Here is a 16,013-nt window from a genome sequence, read left to right on the forward strand (position 1 = left end):
CCTCCTCTCAAAGCTGTCTGGGGTTGACTGGACGGAGAAAAGCTCTCTGAGTCGGCTCTGACCCGGCCTGTGTCTGCAATAGCCTATTCATATCCTTTTATCTCCTTCATGACAAGGAGTCAAAGAAAGCTCGACTGAAAATCCTTTGCTGTAAAATTGAGTGCATCGTCAAATAACTGTAAAGTCAATATTTAGTGGTAGGTCCGTTTAAAATGTCACACTTTGGGGGGCGCCTGGGTGGCTCAGTGGGTTAAAGCCTCTGCCTTCGGCTCAGGTCATGATCAGGGTCCTGGGATCGAGCCCCGCATCGGGCTCTCTGCTCCGCAGGGAGCCTGCTTCCTCCTCTCTCTCTGTCTGCCTCTCTGCCTGCTTGTGATTTCTCTCTGTCAAATAAATAAAATATTTTTTTAAAAAAATGTCACACTTTGGAAATGTCTTAATGTTGCCCTTGGGAAGCAAGCGGAAGAGTGCCTGGGTGCGGGATATTACCTCGTCAGCCCGTATCTCGGGTGAGACCAGCTTAAGAGTGGGCTCTTTTGCTCTGTCCTACGTGTGCTGGGGGTGATGTGGGGGTCGGGGGGTGTGCAGAGCCAGGAAAGGAAAGAAGACAGGAGAGAAGCGAAAAAGAAGAGATACATACAGTTATTAAGGATCCTAGCTTCCTTTGTTTTGTTAGTTGTTTACATCTCTCTTCCCCTCACCCCCTCATCTTTCCTGTTGTTTAGTTTCTGGTGAGACCAGTGAGCTGCCCTGGAAAAGGGGAAATCTGAGACTATAGCTCGGGAGGCTGGAGGGGAGGCAGTGGGGCAGACAGGGTGCCCTGGCATGGGTCCAAGGAGGTTCATGCTCCTTTGACGGATTCATCGTGCCTCAGTTTCCCCACCCTAGAGGTGGTAAGGTCAGCCCCCTCCTGTCCCACACGGTACGTTTCTGACAAACCCACCCGAGGTCTATGCTCAGAGTGGAAAATTATCAAAAGCCGACGGTGCCAGGTGTGTGGGAGCCCCCTCCAGAACACGATGAGATAAGAAGGATGGGTGGGGGGGCGGTCAGAGGGAACAAGATGGCTGGGCTGAGGCTCATTTATGAAGTTCGGGTGCGTCAGGTGGTACCGTCTCTGTGCTAATGAGGAGACCTCTCGGTCCCCGACCCCAGTGCCTTCTCCTCACTCACCACCAGCAGAACCTTATGGACCATAGCACTGATGCTTTTCACCACCCAAGTTAATTAAGGCCTCTTAGCGAGGAAGCTCTTTCTAGTTCCTCCAACTTCAGCTTCAGAATGCTCAAGAAACTCCCATCACTCCTTCTGGGTCTTTGACATTGTATTTCATAAAAATCTCAAACTAGTTTCCATGAAGCCTCTCCAGCAAATCCACATGTGAGCCCTGCAAGGGAAATCATTCTCCCAACTTCTTCCCGGGGTTCCCAAAGATCATTCTGGTTGTTTTTTTTTTCCCCTTTCACATCATTCCAAGCTTAAAAGCATCATCTAATGAGCAAACACATATGGAGGCAATGCTCTGAGAGACACCCGTGGTGACAGTCAGCTGATTAAAAGCAAAATGACAGATCTGCAACCAATGACACAATCTGGTGGCGAATGTTATTAGCACGTGCACGCACCCCACACTATGCTCTGTGCAACACGGCGAGAGACGGAAATTAGTTGAAATGGCTGGATCATGCAATTATTGGGAAAAGAAGCTGCAGGGGAGAATAAAAAAGGGTGAATACCTGTGCAGGTCATAGCTTCCTCCATCTTTATTTCCTGACATAGGAAAATACAAGAGTAATTTACGTTAGCTTTAGAACTCATAACACCATTCACTACGTAGTTTTCCATGCACAACATCTAAATCCTAGAAAGAAACAGATTGTGTTAAATGCAGACAGGGCTGGAGTCCCACAGGACTTTTCTAGTAGACGGGTTCAAAATGAGGGTTGAGGGCTATAAATAAAATGGTCTGAGATAAAAATGCAGAGGAGTTCGTTTGAGACATGAGTGCAATGGGAAGGGAAGAGAGCCCATTTAAGAGCAGGAAGAGAAGTCCTTCCAGTCTTAGTAAAATGTTGGTTATTTTGAGACAAAACACTGGAAAAAAAAAAAAGGGCCAATGGTCATCTCCCTGAGGAAATGTCTGGAAGGTGGAGAGGACTACTTTGGGTCAAACAGCAATCATAGGCTCCCCCCAGGTGTGTCATCCCATCAAGGGACTGTCAGACTTCTCTGGGCAGTTACGTCACCACCTGTAAGAAAGCTAGGTCTTTTGGGGGAGAAATGTCTGGGTGTCATATTTCTAATGCTTCTAATAACTGCTTTAATTTCTAGGCCTCATTGGGCTTTTCTTCCCCCTCTCCTCTTCTTGGTGTATGGAGGGCTATGGTATAAGGAAAAGCTCAAACAGAGAAGTAAGGATATCTGGAAAGATTTGAGCTGAGTGGGGTCGTGACCAAAAGACCTCTTTTGCAAATCGGGATTGGACTTTTCTGCTGGCCATTCATCTGAGTAAGCTGCTAATGAAGAAGGATTGGCTGGTGGCTGTGAGGTGACCCTCTCACAGGATTTATAATTTCCTAAGGGACCTTCAAAGCTTGAAAGCCTCAGGACCCTACAATGGTGGAAATGACCGGTGGCGGACATTGATCCTTTGGGGATGGGCACTCCCTCCTTTCCGGTCACATGACCCAGGACTGGCTGTTGCGTACAAGGGGTTCCTGCAAAGTGTTCCCCACTGCCTGGGCACCCTGCACTTTGCTCTTTTGGGGTTGGCGGGCCCTACAGACACGCATGCTCCTGCCAGTGCCAGCTCCTTCTCCTTCCTTCTGTGGACTGCTGGAATTTATAGTTCTACCGGAATTACGGAATTACGAGGAAATCAGTATTCCCATCAACTAGGAAAGGGCGGGACAGACTGAAAAGATCTGCAGCTCTATGAAACAAAGTGATAAGTAAGTTTAACACAGCAGCCCAGAGAGGGGACATCTGGCTGATTCCGTATGGGCCCTCCAACACTGTTAGAGACCCAGACAGTGCATTACTCAAGTATCTCTAGTTTCAGAGGGAAAATCCTGGGAAAAGAAATCTAATTCCCTGTGTCCCAGGCAGGGATTCCCCTGGGGCAGCTCCCAGCTGTGGGATAAGCAGAAACAGGGCACTGGGTGTTTCCGTCCAAATTCACCTAAAAATTTGAGGATATCCCAGTTTGCCTTGAGTGTGTATTATGCCTGTTGACAGCAAGAACAGATAAATCCCCCAGGCTTTCATGCCACCTGCCCCAGCGGATGCTTTGTTCAGGAAGGTTCACTAGGAGAACTGACATGTGCGAGAAACTAGAATGAAACGCTCACCCAATCTTTGGGCACGTTAGCTTTTTCATTAATGCTCTTAGAGGTAAACTTAGAGAACACATTATATTCGGAATTGCCTGGCAAGCCTCCCATGTAAGTATCCCAGACTCTCTGCGTCTATGCCTGGAGACACTTCACAGGCAGAAAACCCGACAACACAAAGAATTTCCCAGAAAATACAGGGAAAAAAACCCCTAATTCCCCACTTACCAACTTCCGGGACCTTTGGTCTTGGGTTGCACTGCTTGTACCCTTGACAGCTCCTGAGCTCCATGAGTTGTACGTGCAGCTGATTCAAAATACCCCGCTCCACCGTGTGCACGGTGTTGGTGAGCTGCGGACGAAGAGGCCAGGACGGGAGGGGTAAGCTCAGGTTCTGGCTAGTTCACTGTCAACAGCTGTCATCCCACGAAAACATACTGACTTACCTGATAAGGATCTGTATTCATATCAAAATACTCCAAAAAGCCAGTGGCAAACTCACAGAAAAGAAAATTATGCGTCTCGTTGACAGTCCGCAAACACCAGTAGGTGTTGTTGTTAGAACTCGTGCAGGCACAGAACGATCCCACTGTTGGTAAACACAGAACAGCGAAATGAAAAGAATGAAACAACAACAACAATGAAAATGGAGGCAGGCTAGCCATTCTAACATTTCCTTCTCTTTATACTGCAAAGGGGCACATTTTCTGTCTTGTAACTACTATGAGGTAGGATGTTAAAAAAATTATACTTTCCGCCTCCTTAAACAATTTGCCGTGGGGACAGGTGGAGAATGGGGAAAACAGTGGCCATCTATGATCGTGAATACAGACTTCAGGCCAACATGAAGTTTTCGGCCCGTTCATTTGCCCCCACCATCAGGCAGTGGTTTCTGAAATAAGGGTGAGCGAGTGGAGAATGGGAAGGAAATGATCAGAACTTGTATTACTGGTTATTTTTATCTTTTCTTAAAAAAGGAAAAAAATAGTTACATAGTACAGAGATGGACCTTGTGCCCTTGCTTGTTCTCTGCGTCATGGTCACACTCACAAATGGTACGCAGAAAGGGGATTATTTTGATCATTGTAGACAACCGTTTTGTTTTGTTTTTTAAAGATTTATTTATTTGAGAGAGCACACATGCATGCATGCATGGGGGAGGGGCAGAGGGAGAGAGAGAGAGAGAGAGAGAATCTCAAGTAGACTCCCAGCTCAGTGCAGACCCCGACTTGGGCCTCAGTCTCATGACCCTGAGATCATGACCTGAGCTGAAACCAAGAGTGGGGTGCTTAACTAACTGCGCCACCCAGGTGCCCCAACAATTTTTAACATGAAATGGGCTATAACTATGAACACGTTTCGTACCACGCAGAGGTTCATTGGTTAACTGGTGGAAAGTATACAAAACTGATGTCAAATTAAAACAAAATAAAAGAAACTACCTGGTCTTCTTTTATAGAAAGGCAGTTTCCAAATTTGTTGACCTTTCTTGCAATGATAATTGCATTTTTAAAAATGTGCTGTCCAGCAAATATTTTTTAAAAACAATTGGGATAGGTACACTTAATGAGCATTCACTGTCCATTATGTACTTTGCATGTATTAACTCATTTAATCTCTTTTTTTTTTTAAGATTTATTTATTTATTTGAGGGCGAGAGTGAGCATGAGAGGGGGGAGGGTCAGAGGGAGAAGCAGACTCCTTGATGAGCAGGGATAGCGGTGAGGGACTCTATACCAGGACACTGGGATCATGACCTGAGTTAAAGGCAGATGGTTAACTGACTGAGCCACGTAGGTGTCCCTAGAGGGGATACTCCTACGACTACATACTACTTAACCCCCATCCAGTATTTTTTTTTTTTTTTAAGATTTTATTTATTTGAGAAAGAGAGAGGGAGAAGCAGACTTCCTGCTGAGCAGAGAGTGTGACCTGGGGCTCCATCCCAGGACTCTGGGATCACAACTTGAACTGAAGGCAGATGCTTAACCAATTGAGCCACTCAGGTGCCCCCCCCCAGCATCCAATATTAAACACACTATCCCCTCAAGCTGAAAAAGAGGTTTTAAACAACAAATGAGAAATGATTTTTTCTCCAATTTTATTTTAATAGACTTTTTAGGGCATAAAAAGGTTCACAACAAAACTGAGCAGAAGGCACAGAGAATTCCTGGAGAGAACCCCATCATCACGACGCCCAACCTTCCCCACCAGCAACATCCCTCACAACAGTGGTCATCTGTGACAGCTGATGAACTGACATTGACATGTCATCGCCCAAAGTCCATAGTCTACATTAGAGTTCACTCTTGGTGTTGTGTGTTCTATGGGCTTTGACAAATGTATAACGCCGTGTACCCACTAGTCTTGTATCACACAGAGTAGTTTCTCTGCCTGAAATGCCCTAATGTCCTCATTGCTCCGTCTATTCATCCTTGCCCCGCAGAAACGATTTTTCAGGCTGCTGTGTCTCCGGTGCCCCAGTCTTGATCTTGGTGGAGAACGGACCCCTGCAACCTGAATGACTCTCAGAGATCATCATGCCCCAGTTTAGGGAACGAGATTAAACATTAAATGCTATGAGTTTAAGACTTCACTTGGCCTCAATGTGGCTGGAAATGAAAACGCAAACTTAGACACTGAAATCAAAAACATCAAAATGGAAAGATAAAACAAAAGTCCTCAGAGAAAGGACCGAAATCCCCAAGAATAGTCTTGGGTTCCTGGGGTCTCCAAATCCCACTTTGAGAAACACTGACCCAGGTGGTCTCCTGGGCTCTTTCCAATGAGAAGGTCTGCAGTGTTAGCTACTCCCTGGGATGGTAAGCCTTCAATCAGATGATGTGTCACAAAAATTTAGGGCACTATTTCTAGATGACCTCTGTCAATACTGTGCATAGGCCACTAAAGCACATGTAAGTGTGAATTTTAAAAGTTTACAGTCGCTGGGGCACCTGAGTGACTTAGTTGGCTAAGTGTCCAGCTCTTGATTTTGGCTCAGGTCAAGATCTCAGGGTAGTGAGATTGAGTCCCGCATTGGCTCTGCGTTGGGTGTGGAACCTGTTTAAGATTCTCTCTCTTCCTCTCCCTCTGCCCCCCTACTCCCCACCCCTACTTGTGTGCTTTCTCTCCAAAAAAAAAAAAAAGGTGCATATTGTTATTATTCATATCATTGGCAATTCCGTGTAAAACCATATATTTTGTAAAGTCCCTGTTCTTCTGTGGGCATAGTGCTAGGCACTAAAGAGGACTGAGATTTCAAATACAGACCCTGCATTGGGTTTTCCCTTTCTTTTATTACATTTAGAACATGACATGAAATAAAGCAGAAATAAAATGTATTCAAGGCAAGACTGTCTGTCCACTTAGCTATTTGGTAACAGAAATGACAAAACCCAGCCTTACTGGGTAGGAACTCTGCCTGGAGGTGGGCAGTATGTGAAACAACACCATCAGGAGACACACCCAGGGCGAGCATGGTATTTTCAAATAAAATATGGAAACTGATTTCCAAAGAAAATAGTAATTTTCGGCAAGATCATTCTACTTGCCAGAACAGAAAATAATACGATGGTCTCCTCTTGAATCATTCTAGATCCCTGGTTTCACGCTGCTGAAGCCCTCGTCTTAGTAACTGTCGTGTGAGTTGGTGTCTCTCCGCACGGCGGCAGTTAGCAGCAACTCAGATGGGGTGACGGATGTGAACTGAGCTTACCGCGGTCATCGTGTGGCAATACACAGAAGTCAGGTCATTATACCATACACCTTAAACTTGGAAGGTTCTGTGTGTCAATTATAGCTCAATAAAACTGGGGAAAAGAATGACTTTTTTTTCTTTTTTTAAAGATCTTATATATTTATTTGACAGAGAGGGAGAGAGAGATCACAAGTAGGCAGAGAAAGAAGGAAGCAGGCTCCCCGCCAAGCAGAGAGCTCGATGCGGGGCTCGATCCCAGGACCCTGAGATCATGACCTGAGCTGAAGGCAGAGGTTTAACCCACTGAGTCACCCAGGCACCTCAAGAATGACTTTTTAAAAGTTTTTATGTATTTATTTAGAGAGCACGAGTGGGGGGGGGAGGGGCAGAGAGAGAGGGAGAGTCATGAGCAGACTCCATGCTGAGTGAGGAGCTCCATGTGGGGCTCGATCTCACGACCTGAGCCAAAACCAAGAGTCGACATTTAACCAACGAAGCCGCCCAGGTGCCACAAAACTGGGGAATATATTTCTAAAAACCAAAAACCCAAAACCAAAAAAACCTGAAATCAAAACCACACAACACTTACAGTTCCAGAATGGGGCCGTCTGCCAGTGGTTGTTGTCATGGGTGAAGCAGGTGAGGCCCGGCAGGCTGCATTCCTCCCCCTTCCTCTGGCGTTTCTTCTCCTTCCTCTCCTTCTTCCTCCTGCGGTTCTCCTTGAAAAGCTGCAGTTTGCTGTCTACTTCCTGAGCAGCTTCCCTGTTCCAGTAGAAGGGATGCGTTCAGGATCAGAAAGCGCTTTCCCAACTAAAAATATTATCGTCCTTACGAACCTCACACAAAGAGGCAGACACACAATAATGGATGACTTTTCTTTTTCACAGAGGACCTTGAACTATAATAGGCAAGAGTGAAGACAAACTCGTTAAGTGACAACTCTCTTAGAATTTTACTGAGCTTGAAAGGATCAACGTTTTCTTTCTTATTTACATGGAAACACTGGTGGAATGGAAGATCAGCGTGAATCCATGGACCCCGCTAGCCACAGCATTTGGACAAATGGCTTAACTCCGTGGGGTCTTGGGACTCATTGGCCATAAAGTCCATGGTTAGTGGGATTAGATGGCTTGGAAAGAACTTCCTTTTGCTATTATTTTGCTTTTTTTGTTTTTTTCCATAAAGCACTCAACTTTTGTTGAGGCTCAATCCTAAAGCCCCTTCACGTGCAAATTTTACTGTTATTTAAAAAAATGTGTATTTCTCCCAACGTTCAGAATTCAGCACGATTGCAGACTACTCTATGGAACGCACCATCCTATTCAAGATGGTTCCATTTCCCAATCACTGTCCAGAGAAAGCAGTGCATAGAATAAAATCCAGGTACCAGCCCACAGACAGATGGAAAACACACTCAGAATTAGAGCAGAACTCCCTGTGGTTCCCCCTCAAAGGATTCCAAAAGCATCCCTGTGGTCTCTTGGCAAGGTATGGGCTTTGTTTTCAACTTCTTGGGCTCTGTGCCCTCCTGGCTAAATCCGCTTGCTTGCAAGCAGCACGATGTAGAACATAGGGGTCCCTACTATGTTTCAGAAGTGCCCAGTGGACAGTCCTCCATTCCCAGCAAATGCGGAAAACAGAGACTCACTTACTTGAATGGGTGGAGATGACTCTTCACCTTCTCTTGCTTTTTTACACCTTTCTCTTTATTATAGTAGCTACAGGCAAGAAGATTGAAAAGTGAATCTTCGTAGTCTCACATTCGATCAGACAGTTCATTTTATTTTACTTTTAAAGAATTTATTTACTTATTTACTTGAAAGAGAGAGAGTGAGAGCGAGAGCTGAGCAGGAGGGAGGGGCAGAGAGAGAGTCAGGCTCCCTGCTGAGCAAGAAGCCCAGCATGGGGCTCTATCCTGAGACCCTGGGATCATGATCTGAGCAGAAGACAATTGCTCAACCAAATGAGCCACCCAGGGGCCCCTTAAAAACAGAGAAAACAACAACAACATCAAAAAGAAACAGAAGGGAAAGAAAGTGGTTATTTGAATGATGTTAGCTTAATGAGACTTTTTTAACCTTTGGCTTAGGTTTATGACATATTTCACTTAACCTAAAGAGTTTAGGTCATTACAGTACATGGTAACAAATTCAATTTACTAAGCTTTCTTAACTGGCACAAGAGGGAAACAAGCCCAGTTCTTATCCCTGGAGCTTGTGGAAACACGAGTTTGGAAGCAAGACCACCAGGGGGCCACACTCACCTCTGTTTACTACAGGCACATTCCTCCGGTTTTCTCCTTTTTAAGTGTCCTCTCACTTCTCTTAAATTCTTAATTTTGTCTTGCAAGGCTTCAATCTGGAAGACACGTATTTGAACAAGGACATCTGAAGATGAGGATTTCCTGTGCCGAGTGCCCCTCTTTTTACCTCGTTTTTTGTGTTCCATAATTCCAGCTATCCCCTGAGATAATAACTAACTTCGAAACAAACTGGGCACAGAGTATATCTACCACGATGTTCCCACTGGTCATGATGATCACGACCAGATGATCTTCTGGTCGTCCTGCTGATGTTCCCGCTGAGACAAACATCAGCAGATGCCTTGCTTTCGACCGGATCATTTCCTCCAGGAGATTTCAACAGGTCCTCGAGCCAATCCCCACCGTTTTCTCACACCCTATTTTGTTTTCAGACAGGATGATCACTACATCCCCAGGGAAAGATATACACTTTGCTACGGTATTTTTCACGTAGTTGTCATTGTAAAAAAAAATAGTAAATACAATAAATGAAGTGGACACACATTGAGCCCCCCCAGCCGCCATGGAGCTGGCGAGCCGGGTTTGCCTTTGGACTACACCTTCCAATCACACAGCCGTGGCTAACCTCTTTATCAATGTACGCCTTGTGGTCCTTCCAGGCTCTGGCTGATTGATACAGTTCTCTCTCACAGTGGATTGTATCATTTGGGAGAATAAAACACCTGCAAAAACAAACAAACCCAAAACATTAGAAATAGGTTTATAAGCTAATCTGCTTAAAAAAAAAAAAACTATTAGAAATAGCAAAGGGAACAACATTGTCTTCTAAACTCTTAATTTGGAGGCAAGCAGTAGTTTGAAGCTGAGCCATAGGCAAGGATATGTGGGAATGTCTCCTGGACACCCAGGCAGGGAAAGGATGGTGTCAGAGAGAGACCCTTACTGAGATCCCCTTTTACAGCAACGTTCAATGTTCATGTCCGCAAGAACAGCAACCACCGGAAAACTCCAGATTTGAAAGCCTTGTCAACTACGTAGGAAACATGGAGGTCTCCACAGTTACAATGGAAGCAAGTTGTCTGAAGGAAGAAATGCAGAGCTAGAAGAGGGTTATTATCCTATTCATTTTGTTACAAAGACCCTGCCTCAAGTACCCCATTCAGTTTGAAGCAAAGAAATACCCTTATGGCAGAGAAATATTGGGATAAGGGGTCGATCGGTACTGAAAGAGAAACAAATTCTGGTCTGAATCTCCTGGCGTGTAATTCTAACAACTAGAGTTGACCTTGGAATGACACAGGCTGGAACAGCACAGGTTCACTTACAGGTAGTTTTTGTTTGTTTGTTTGTTTGTTTTTTAAGAACACAGTCCAGAGCTATAAACATATTTTCTCCTCCCTCTTCCTTATGATTTTCTTAACAAGACTGTTTTCTCTTACACTACTGTAAGAATATAGTATATGATACATATGAAATAAGTGTTAATTGACTGTTTATGTCATTGTTAAGGCTTCTGGTCAACCATAAGCCACTAGCAGTTAAGTTTCTGGGAAGTTAAAAGTTATAAGTGGATTTTCAACTGTGGGATAGGGAGAGGGTCTGTGTCCCCAATCCCTGTCTTGTTCAAGGTCAACTGCACAGGCACGGGAAGACTAGTCCCAAAGATAAAAATCCTGCCAGAGCTCGTAATACTGGGCCTCCCCAAAGTGATAGAATGAGAGAGAAAAAAACCCTGGCTACTAAATTCAGAAAGAAAATTTTTCTCTCTCACGAGAGTAACAATTCTGGAAGGAAATGGAGAACCAAGGTGGTGCATTACAGCTGTGGGATAATCATCTCCTTCCCTGTCTCCATGACTCCCGAGGCCCTCCCTGCTCTCTGGGATCTGCCCTGGTTAGTTAGGTGTTTCTGCATCTTACTTCCATTCCCACCACATTCCACCTCTCCAGAAGCTTCTCCTGGACTCTCAGTCCTCCTTTGGGGTATGAGTGTACAGCTCCTCTGAGCCTCTACAGTGCCAGTCTCGGTTTCCATCTGTTTCCTAGACTCCCACAAAGGTAACCGTTCAAGGGCAGAGCTCCATGCCTGCTAAGTTAAGATGTGATAGAACTGCTTTGGCTAAATTCCCAGCAGATCACGTAAAACTGAACCCAAAGCATGTGTCCAAATGTACGACTGTTTGGACACCCCCTTGGTTCTTTAAACTCCAGTTGTTCTGCGGGCCAATGTCTGGACCCTGCACAGCCAAGCAATATCACTTTTTATGAAGAAGCAAAAGAGTGGGGTGCCTGGGGGGCTCAGTGGGTTAAGCCTCTGCCTTCAACTCAGGTCATGGTCTCAGGGTCCTGGGATCGAGCCCCGCATTGGGATCTCTGCTCCGGGAGCCTGCTTCCTCTCTCTCTCTGCCTATTTGTGATTTCTCTTTCTGTCAAATAAGTAAAAATCTTTAATAATAATAATTAAAAAAAGCAAAACAGTGATAATGGAGAGGGGAGGATGACTGGGAACTCAGCCCCCGGGAACACCAAAAGCCTTCCTACTTGTGAGTCACTCGGACGGTGGTGGGCAGGCCCAGGGCATTGTCTCTGTCTGCCAGCATTGTGTCCCTGTCACCAGCAGCCTGGGGACCTCCGGGCCCCCTGTGGCCTTCATCGTGGCGCTTGGCAATGTTTCTGGGTCGCAACACTTGCAATTCCTCTTCTTCCAGGTTTATGTCATATATTTCGCCTTCAAATTCGACGGACAAGGATCGTGTTTGCCGGGTATGGACAAATCTGGGCTTGTACTCTGGAAATAAGGGAAGACACATTAACATGGGCTCTTGTCTGGGCTTGGGTGCTTCATAGCAGTGTGGTGGATGGCACACTCCGCTGGCCTTAGCCTTTCGTCCTGCCAGTGGAGGGGGGGTGCGTCTAAGTTCCCTTCCACTCACAGCAAGCTGTGAACTTCCATACTGCGTTTTCAACGTAAACTGCTAAGGCAGTTTGTTTGCATAAATCTATATTCCCAATTATGGTATTAATCATAATACTGACTCTCATTGACTGGGCCTTTGCTATATATTATTCAGTTCATATTTATCTCTAATCCACAATCTTGGAAGACCTGTATTATTATAATAAATCCTTATATTAAAAAAAACTATTAGATTGCCAGAAAGACTTATAAATTTGGTGTGATGATTCTTACGGACGGGAAAACTGAAGCTCTGAATGCTGCTTACATTTTGCAAGGTTATGGAGCTAACAGCGGTGGGAGCCAGGGCTCTAATCTACCAGATTCTAAAGGCCATAGTCTTTCCACAACCTGGGCTGCTTTTTCAAAAGGGTAAATGTTCTTGGCACCTTCTATTTGCACAAAAAAATAGAGAAAAATTAAATTTTGCAAATGCTTTTATCAGGCAGCTGACTTTTAATACCTGGCAGATGGAGGGCAATGCCAGGGGTAGGCCAGCATGGTTTCTGGTCTGTAGACATGGTCAAGGCTCATAGTGTGCTAGACCCGGGCTTTAATGCATAAACCTTGGCCCCTCCTTACCAGCTGCACTTTGGCTCCGAGGGGACATACTCACGGGGCCCTCTTTCTCCAGCCTGCTGCTAAAATAGGAAGAAGAGAGCACACGGGCCATGGACTCAGAATGGCACTTGCCACAGGATCCCGCCATGATGGCAGTTTCCAGAGGAGGAAATGCCTCTGTGACAGTCAGCAGGGCACTGAGTGTGCTCACAAGCAATCCTGACCTCAAATAGGTGAGATTCTACATGGTTTGAAAGAATGGCCCCAGGCATCTCCATCTGTGTTCAATGTCGGACAAAATCAGTGTTTGTGGTCACTGCTGTGGAGGCTGTCCCTTCTGGCTTTCCGTTTGATATCTTTGTGTAAATTATTAAACGTGGCATTTTCTCTTAGGGAGGAAAAAAGATCTCTTAAATCAATCATTCTTAGCCTTTGGGTTAGGGATTCGTTTAAGAATGTGTTGAAAGTTAAGGACATCCAGAAAAATGTGCACATATATACAGAATAGACTTATCATTTTGGATAAAATGTTAGAAGGCTCACGATCTCCTAAAATCCATCTGTGGAGTCCAGGATAAAAAAGCCAGCACTTAGAGCCTCTATTGTTCTAGTGATTGATTTGATTTCCTAATTTACAATGTGGGGGACACCTGGCTGTCTCAGTCGGTACAGCACACGACTCTTGATCTTGGGGTCATGAGTTCAAACCCCACGTTGTGTGTACAGCCTACTTAAAACAACAACACAGAAAACGTATTTTACTCATTTCCAAACCAGTATAGAAAAGAATTGCCACAGAAACGAGTCACTTTTCCTAATCTGCCACTAGATGGCACTAGACTCTCATTCTTTTACGGAAGGTGCCAGACTGGGTTTTCACATCTGTATAATGACAGGAATTTCATAGTTGCCTGATAGAATTTTTATAAAGAAAATGCTAGGCAGTGCTTTTCATGCTGAATTTGACTGGTTTGACCCTGCCAGTCAACCAGAACTTAAAAAAAAATACTGTCCTACAACAGATGTACCTTTAAAAAAAGTATTTATATTTTTCCTATTAAATCCATAAGCAATGAAACCTTGAATTTTAATTTTCCTTCTTTTTTTTTTTTAAGAGCAGCTCAAGGCAGACAAATCAGGACATTGGTATTCATGTAAACTAAAACTGACCTAAACTATACCCTCTGCTCCTCCCCACACCTGTTACCCCTTTTTAGCTCTTTTAGGTGTGTGTATAGTTTGTGTCTAGTACTTTTACTGAATATATTTTCATTCTATGCTTAAGTTAAAATGTCCACAAACCCCAGATTTCAACTTAGCTTCGCTCTTCTAAACAGAACAATTCTTTGCTTTTGGCGCTAAACCTATGCCTGGATAAGATTTCAAATGTAGATGGAGCAAGCCCCTCTCTCCCTGCTGTCCATTGGCAGAGCACTCTGCCTTCCCCTGAGAGGGTCCCCGCGCGAAGCTTACTGGGGGTCCCCTGGTTTCTCAGGAACTGCCTTTGACTCTTCCTCTGGCTTCTGCCCCCACGATAGCCGGACTCTCCGCAGCTGCATTCTTTGTCTTTGTCCGGGAAGCCGCGAGTGTAGAGGTTCCGCGTGCTGTGCTGGACCGTGAGCAGGTCCCCAGATCCTTTACACTTGTGAATTCGAAGCTTGCCAGATGTGTCCTCAATGCACTGCCACTTCTGCAAAAGCCAATGTGAAAGCGGGTTACCCATCTCGCTCCAGGTGTTTCTGATTAAGGATGGCTGCCTTACGTTTGGGGCAGCATGAGAAACCCCCTTAAGGAGAGCTGAGCAAGAAAGGCAAGCTTTTAACTGAACCTGCCATTCAGTCCATACCCCCCTACCCCGGTTCTCTTAGCTCTTTCTCTGACTGTAGGCAACTGCGGATGACAACGAAATCGCTGGAAATCAGAACCACCTCCGTGACACTAGAGCCAAAAATTGATACATAAATCCCCTGTATCCAGACTAAACAGAGTCTTGAATGAAACATGTAAAAGCCCTTAACTCGCCAAGCCACAGAACCCAGCTGTCAGGGCTGTTTTCGCCAGACCCCTCTTTCTCTGCAGAAACACACTTGGCTGCTTTGTTCTAGGCCCCCGAGTTTCTGCCTCGAAAGGAAGAGTGGCGCATGAGGAAGACAGAGGTGAGTTTAGTCAGAGTCTACACGGAGCAGGCGGACCAGCTTTCACATGGCATGAGCCAGCATGTCAGGTCTTCTCTGGGCCTCTTCTTTGCTTTCTACAGACCCTGCAGAGCGAGCTGCCAAGGAGGACACATCGTTCACCTTCCCAGGAGACGGGCATGGGGGAGCTGGCCCAGGGTTTTCTCCTTTGAGCCTTCTACCAAACCCACTGCAGACACTGCAGGCTCAATTCTAGATCAACAGGACCCAGCATCGGGCTTCAGTGCCCCATTCACCTCCCGCCCATGCTTCCTGAACAGCAATCTGGCCGAAATGCTCAAGAAGAGCATTTCACCAAGGGGGTATTTCATGGGCTCCTCCATATCTTACTTAAAGACTGAATAACCTTCCTCTTTCTTTTTCTTTTCCCCCCACTTGCTCCCTCAAATGGTAGTTTGGGAAGAACACTGACCCTGAATTGAAGTTGACCATGCCAGCACGTAGTGTTAGCCAACTTCTGTCTCTGGTTTTTGTTCCGGATAAGAGTATCACCTGTACACAATTACTGATACCTTTCCTTAAATGGACACATTTCTAATCAGTGGCCAAAGCAACAGTACCTGTCAAATTATGCATTTGTTGTGCAAGTTACATATTTTCAATAAATAAAAAAATCATCCAATAAAAGATGGTTTTCCTTGTACCACCGTAAAATGATCTCAGCAGCTCCCTCCCCCCACCCCGGCCTTGTACCTGTACCATACTTTGGATTATATTTTAATCTCCAAGTGACCTAACACAAGGTAAAATTTAGTCAAATGTCTCAGAGGTCCTGGTGAGCAAACGACCCTTGTGTATAAAATGGGATTCAACCACTCACAGTGGAGCGAGGTGTAGTCTTGGCTTACTTTCTCTTACTGGAGCCATGTGCCCTCCGTAAGTGTTGAATTATCAGAGCCGCCTGCGTTTCTACCACAGAGTTCCCAAATCCCTGGTTTATAGGGCTTGTGCTGTGATCTTGCTTTACTCCCATACCCTCTTGGTGCTACTGCTTTTGGTCATTTCCAGCC

General features: G+C 45.3%; 1 protein-coding gene across 4 annotated transcripts in view; it reads right to left on the minus strand.

Annotated features, from left to right (window-relative positions):
* Positions 1 to 16,013, minus strand: part of SULF1 (sulfatase 1) — a 174,755-nt gene that overhangs the window by 13,418 nt on the left and 145,324 nt on the right. For all 4 annotated transcript variants that reach the window (XM_046025949.1, XM_046025940.1, XM_046025958.1 and 1 more), the window contains 9 exons: positions 14,282 to 14,498; positions 11,833 to 12,079; positions 9,918 to 10,014; positions 9,293 to 9,387; positions 8,682 to 8,747; positions 7,619 to 7,791; positions 3,779 to 3,921; positions 3,561 to 3,684; positions 1,737 to 1,770 (listed from right to left, as the gene is read on the minus strand). In XM_046025949.1, the coding sequence (XP_045881905.1) occupies positions 1,737 to 1,770; positions 3,561 to 3,684; positions 3,779 to 3,921; positions 7,619 to 7,791; positions 8,682 to 8,747; positions 9,293 to 9,387; positions 9,918 to 10,014; positions 11,833 to 12,079; positions 14,282 to 14,498 (1,196 nt within the window). The remainder of the gene's footprint in view (positions 1 to 1,736; positions 1,771 to 3,560; positions 3,685 to 3,778; positions 3,922 to 7,618; positions 7,792 to 8,681; positions 8,748 to 9,292; positions 9,388 to 9,917; positions 10,015 to 11,832; positions 12,080 to 14,281; positions 14,499 to 16,013) is intronic.

The sequence above is a fragment of the Meles meles genome, chromosome 1 (assembly GCF_922984935.1).
Source record: "Meles meles chromosome 1, mMelMel3.1 paternal haplotype, whole genome shotgun sequence".
Taxonomy (NCBI): Eukaryota; Metazoa; Chordata; class Mammalia; order Carnivora; family Mustelidae; genus Meles; species Meles meles.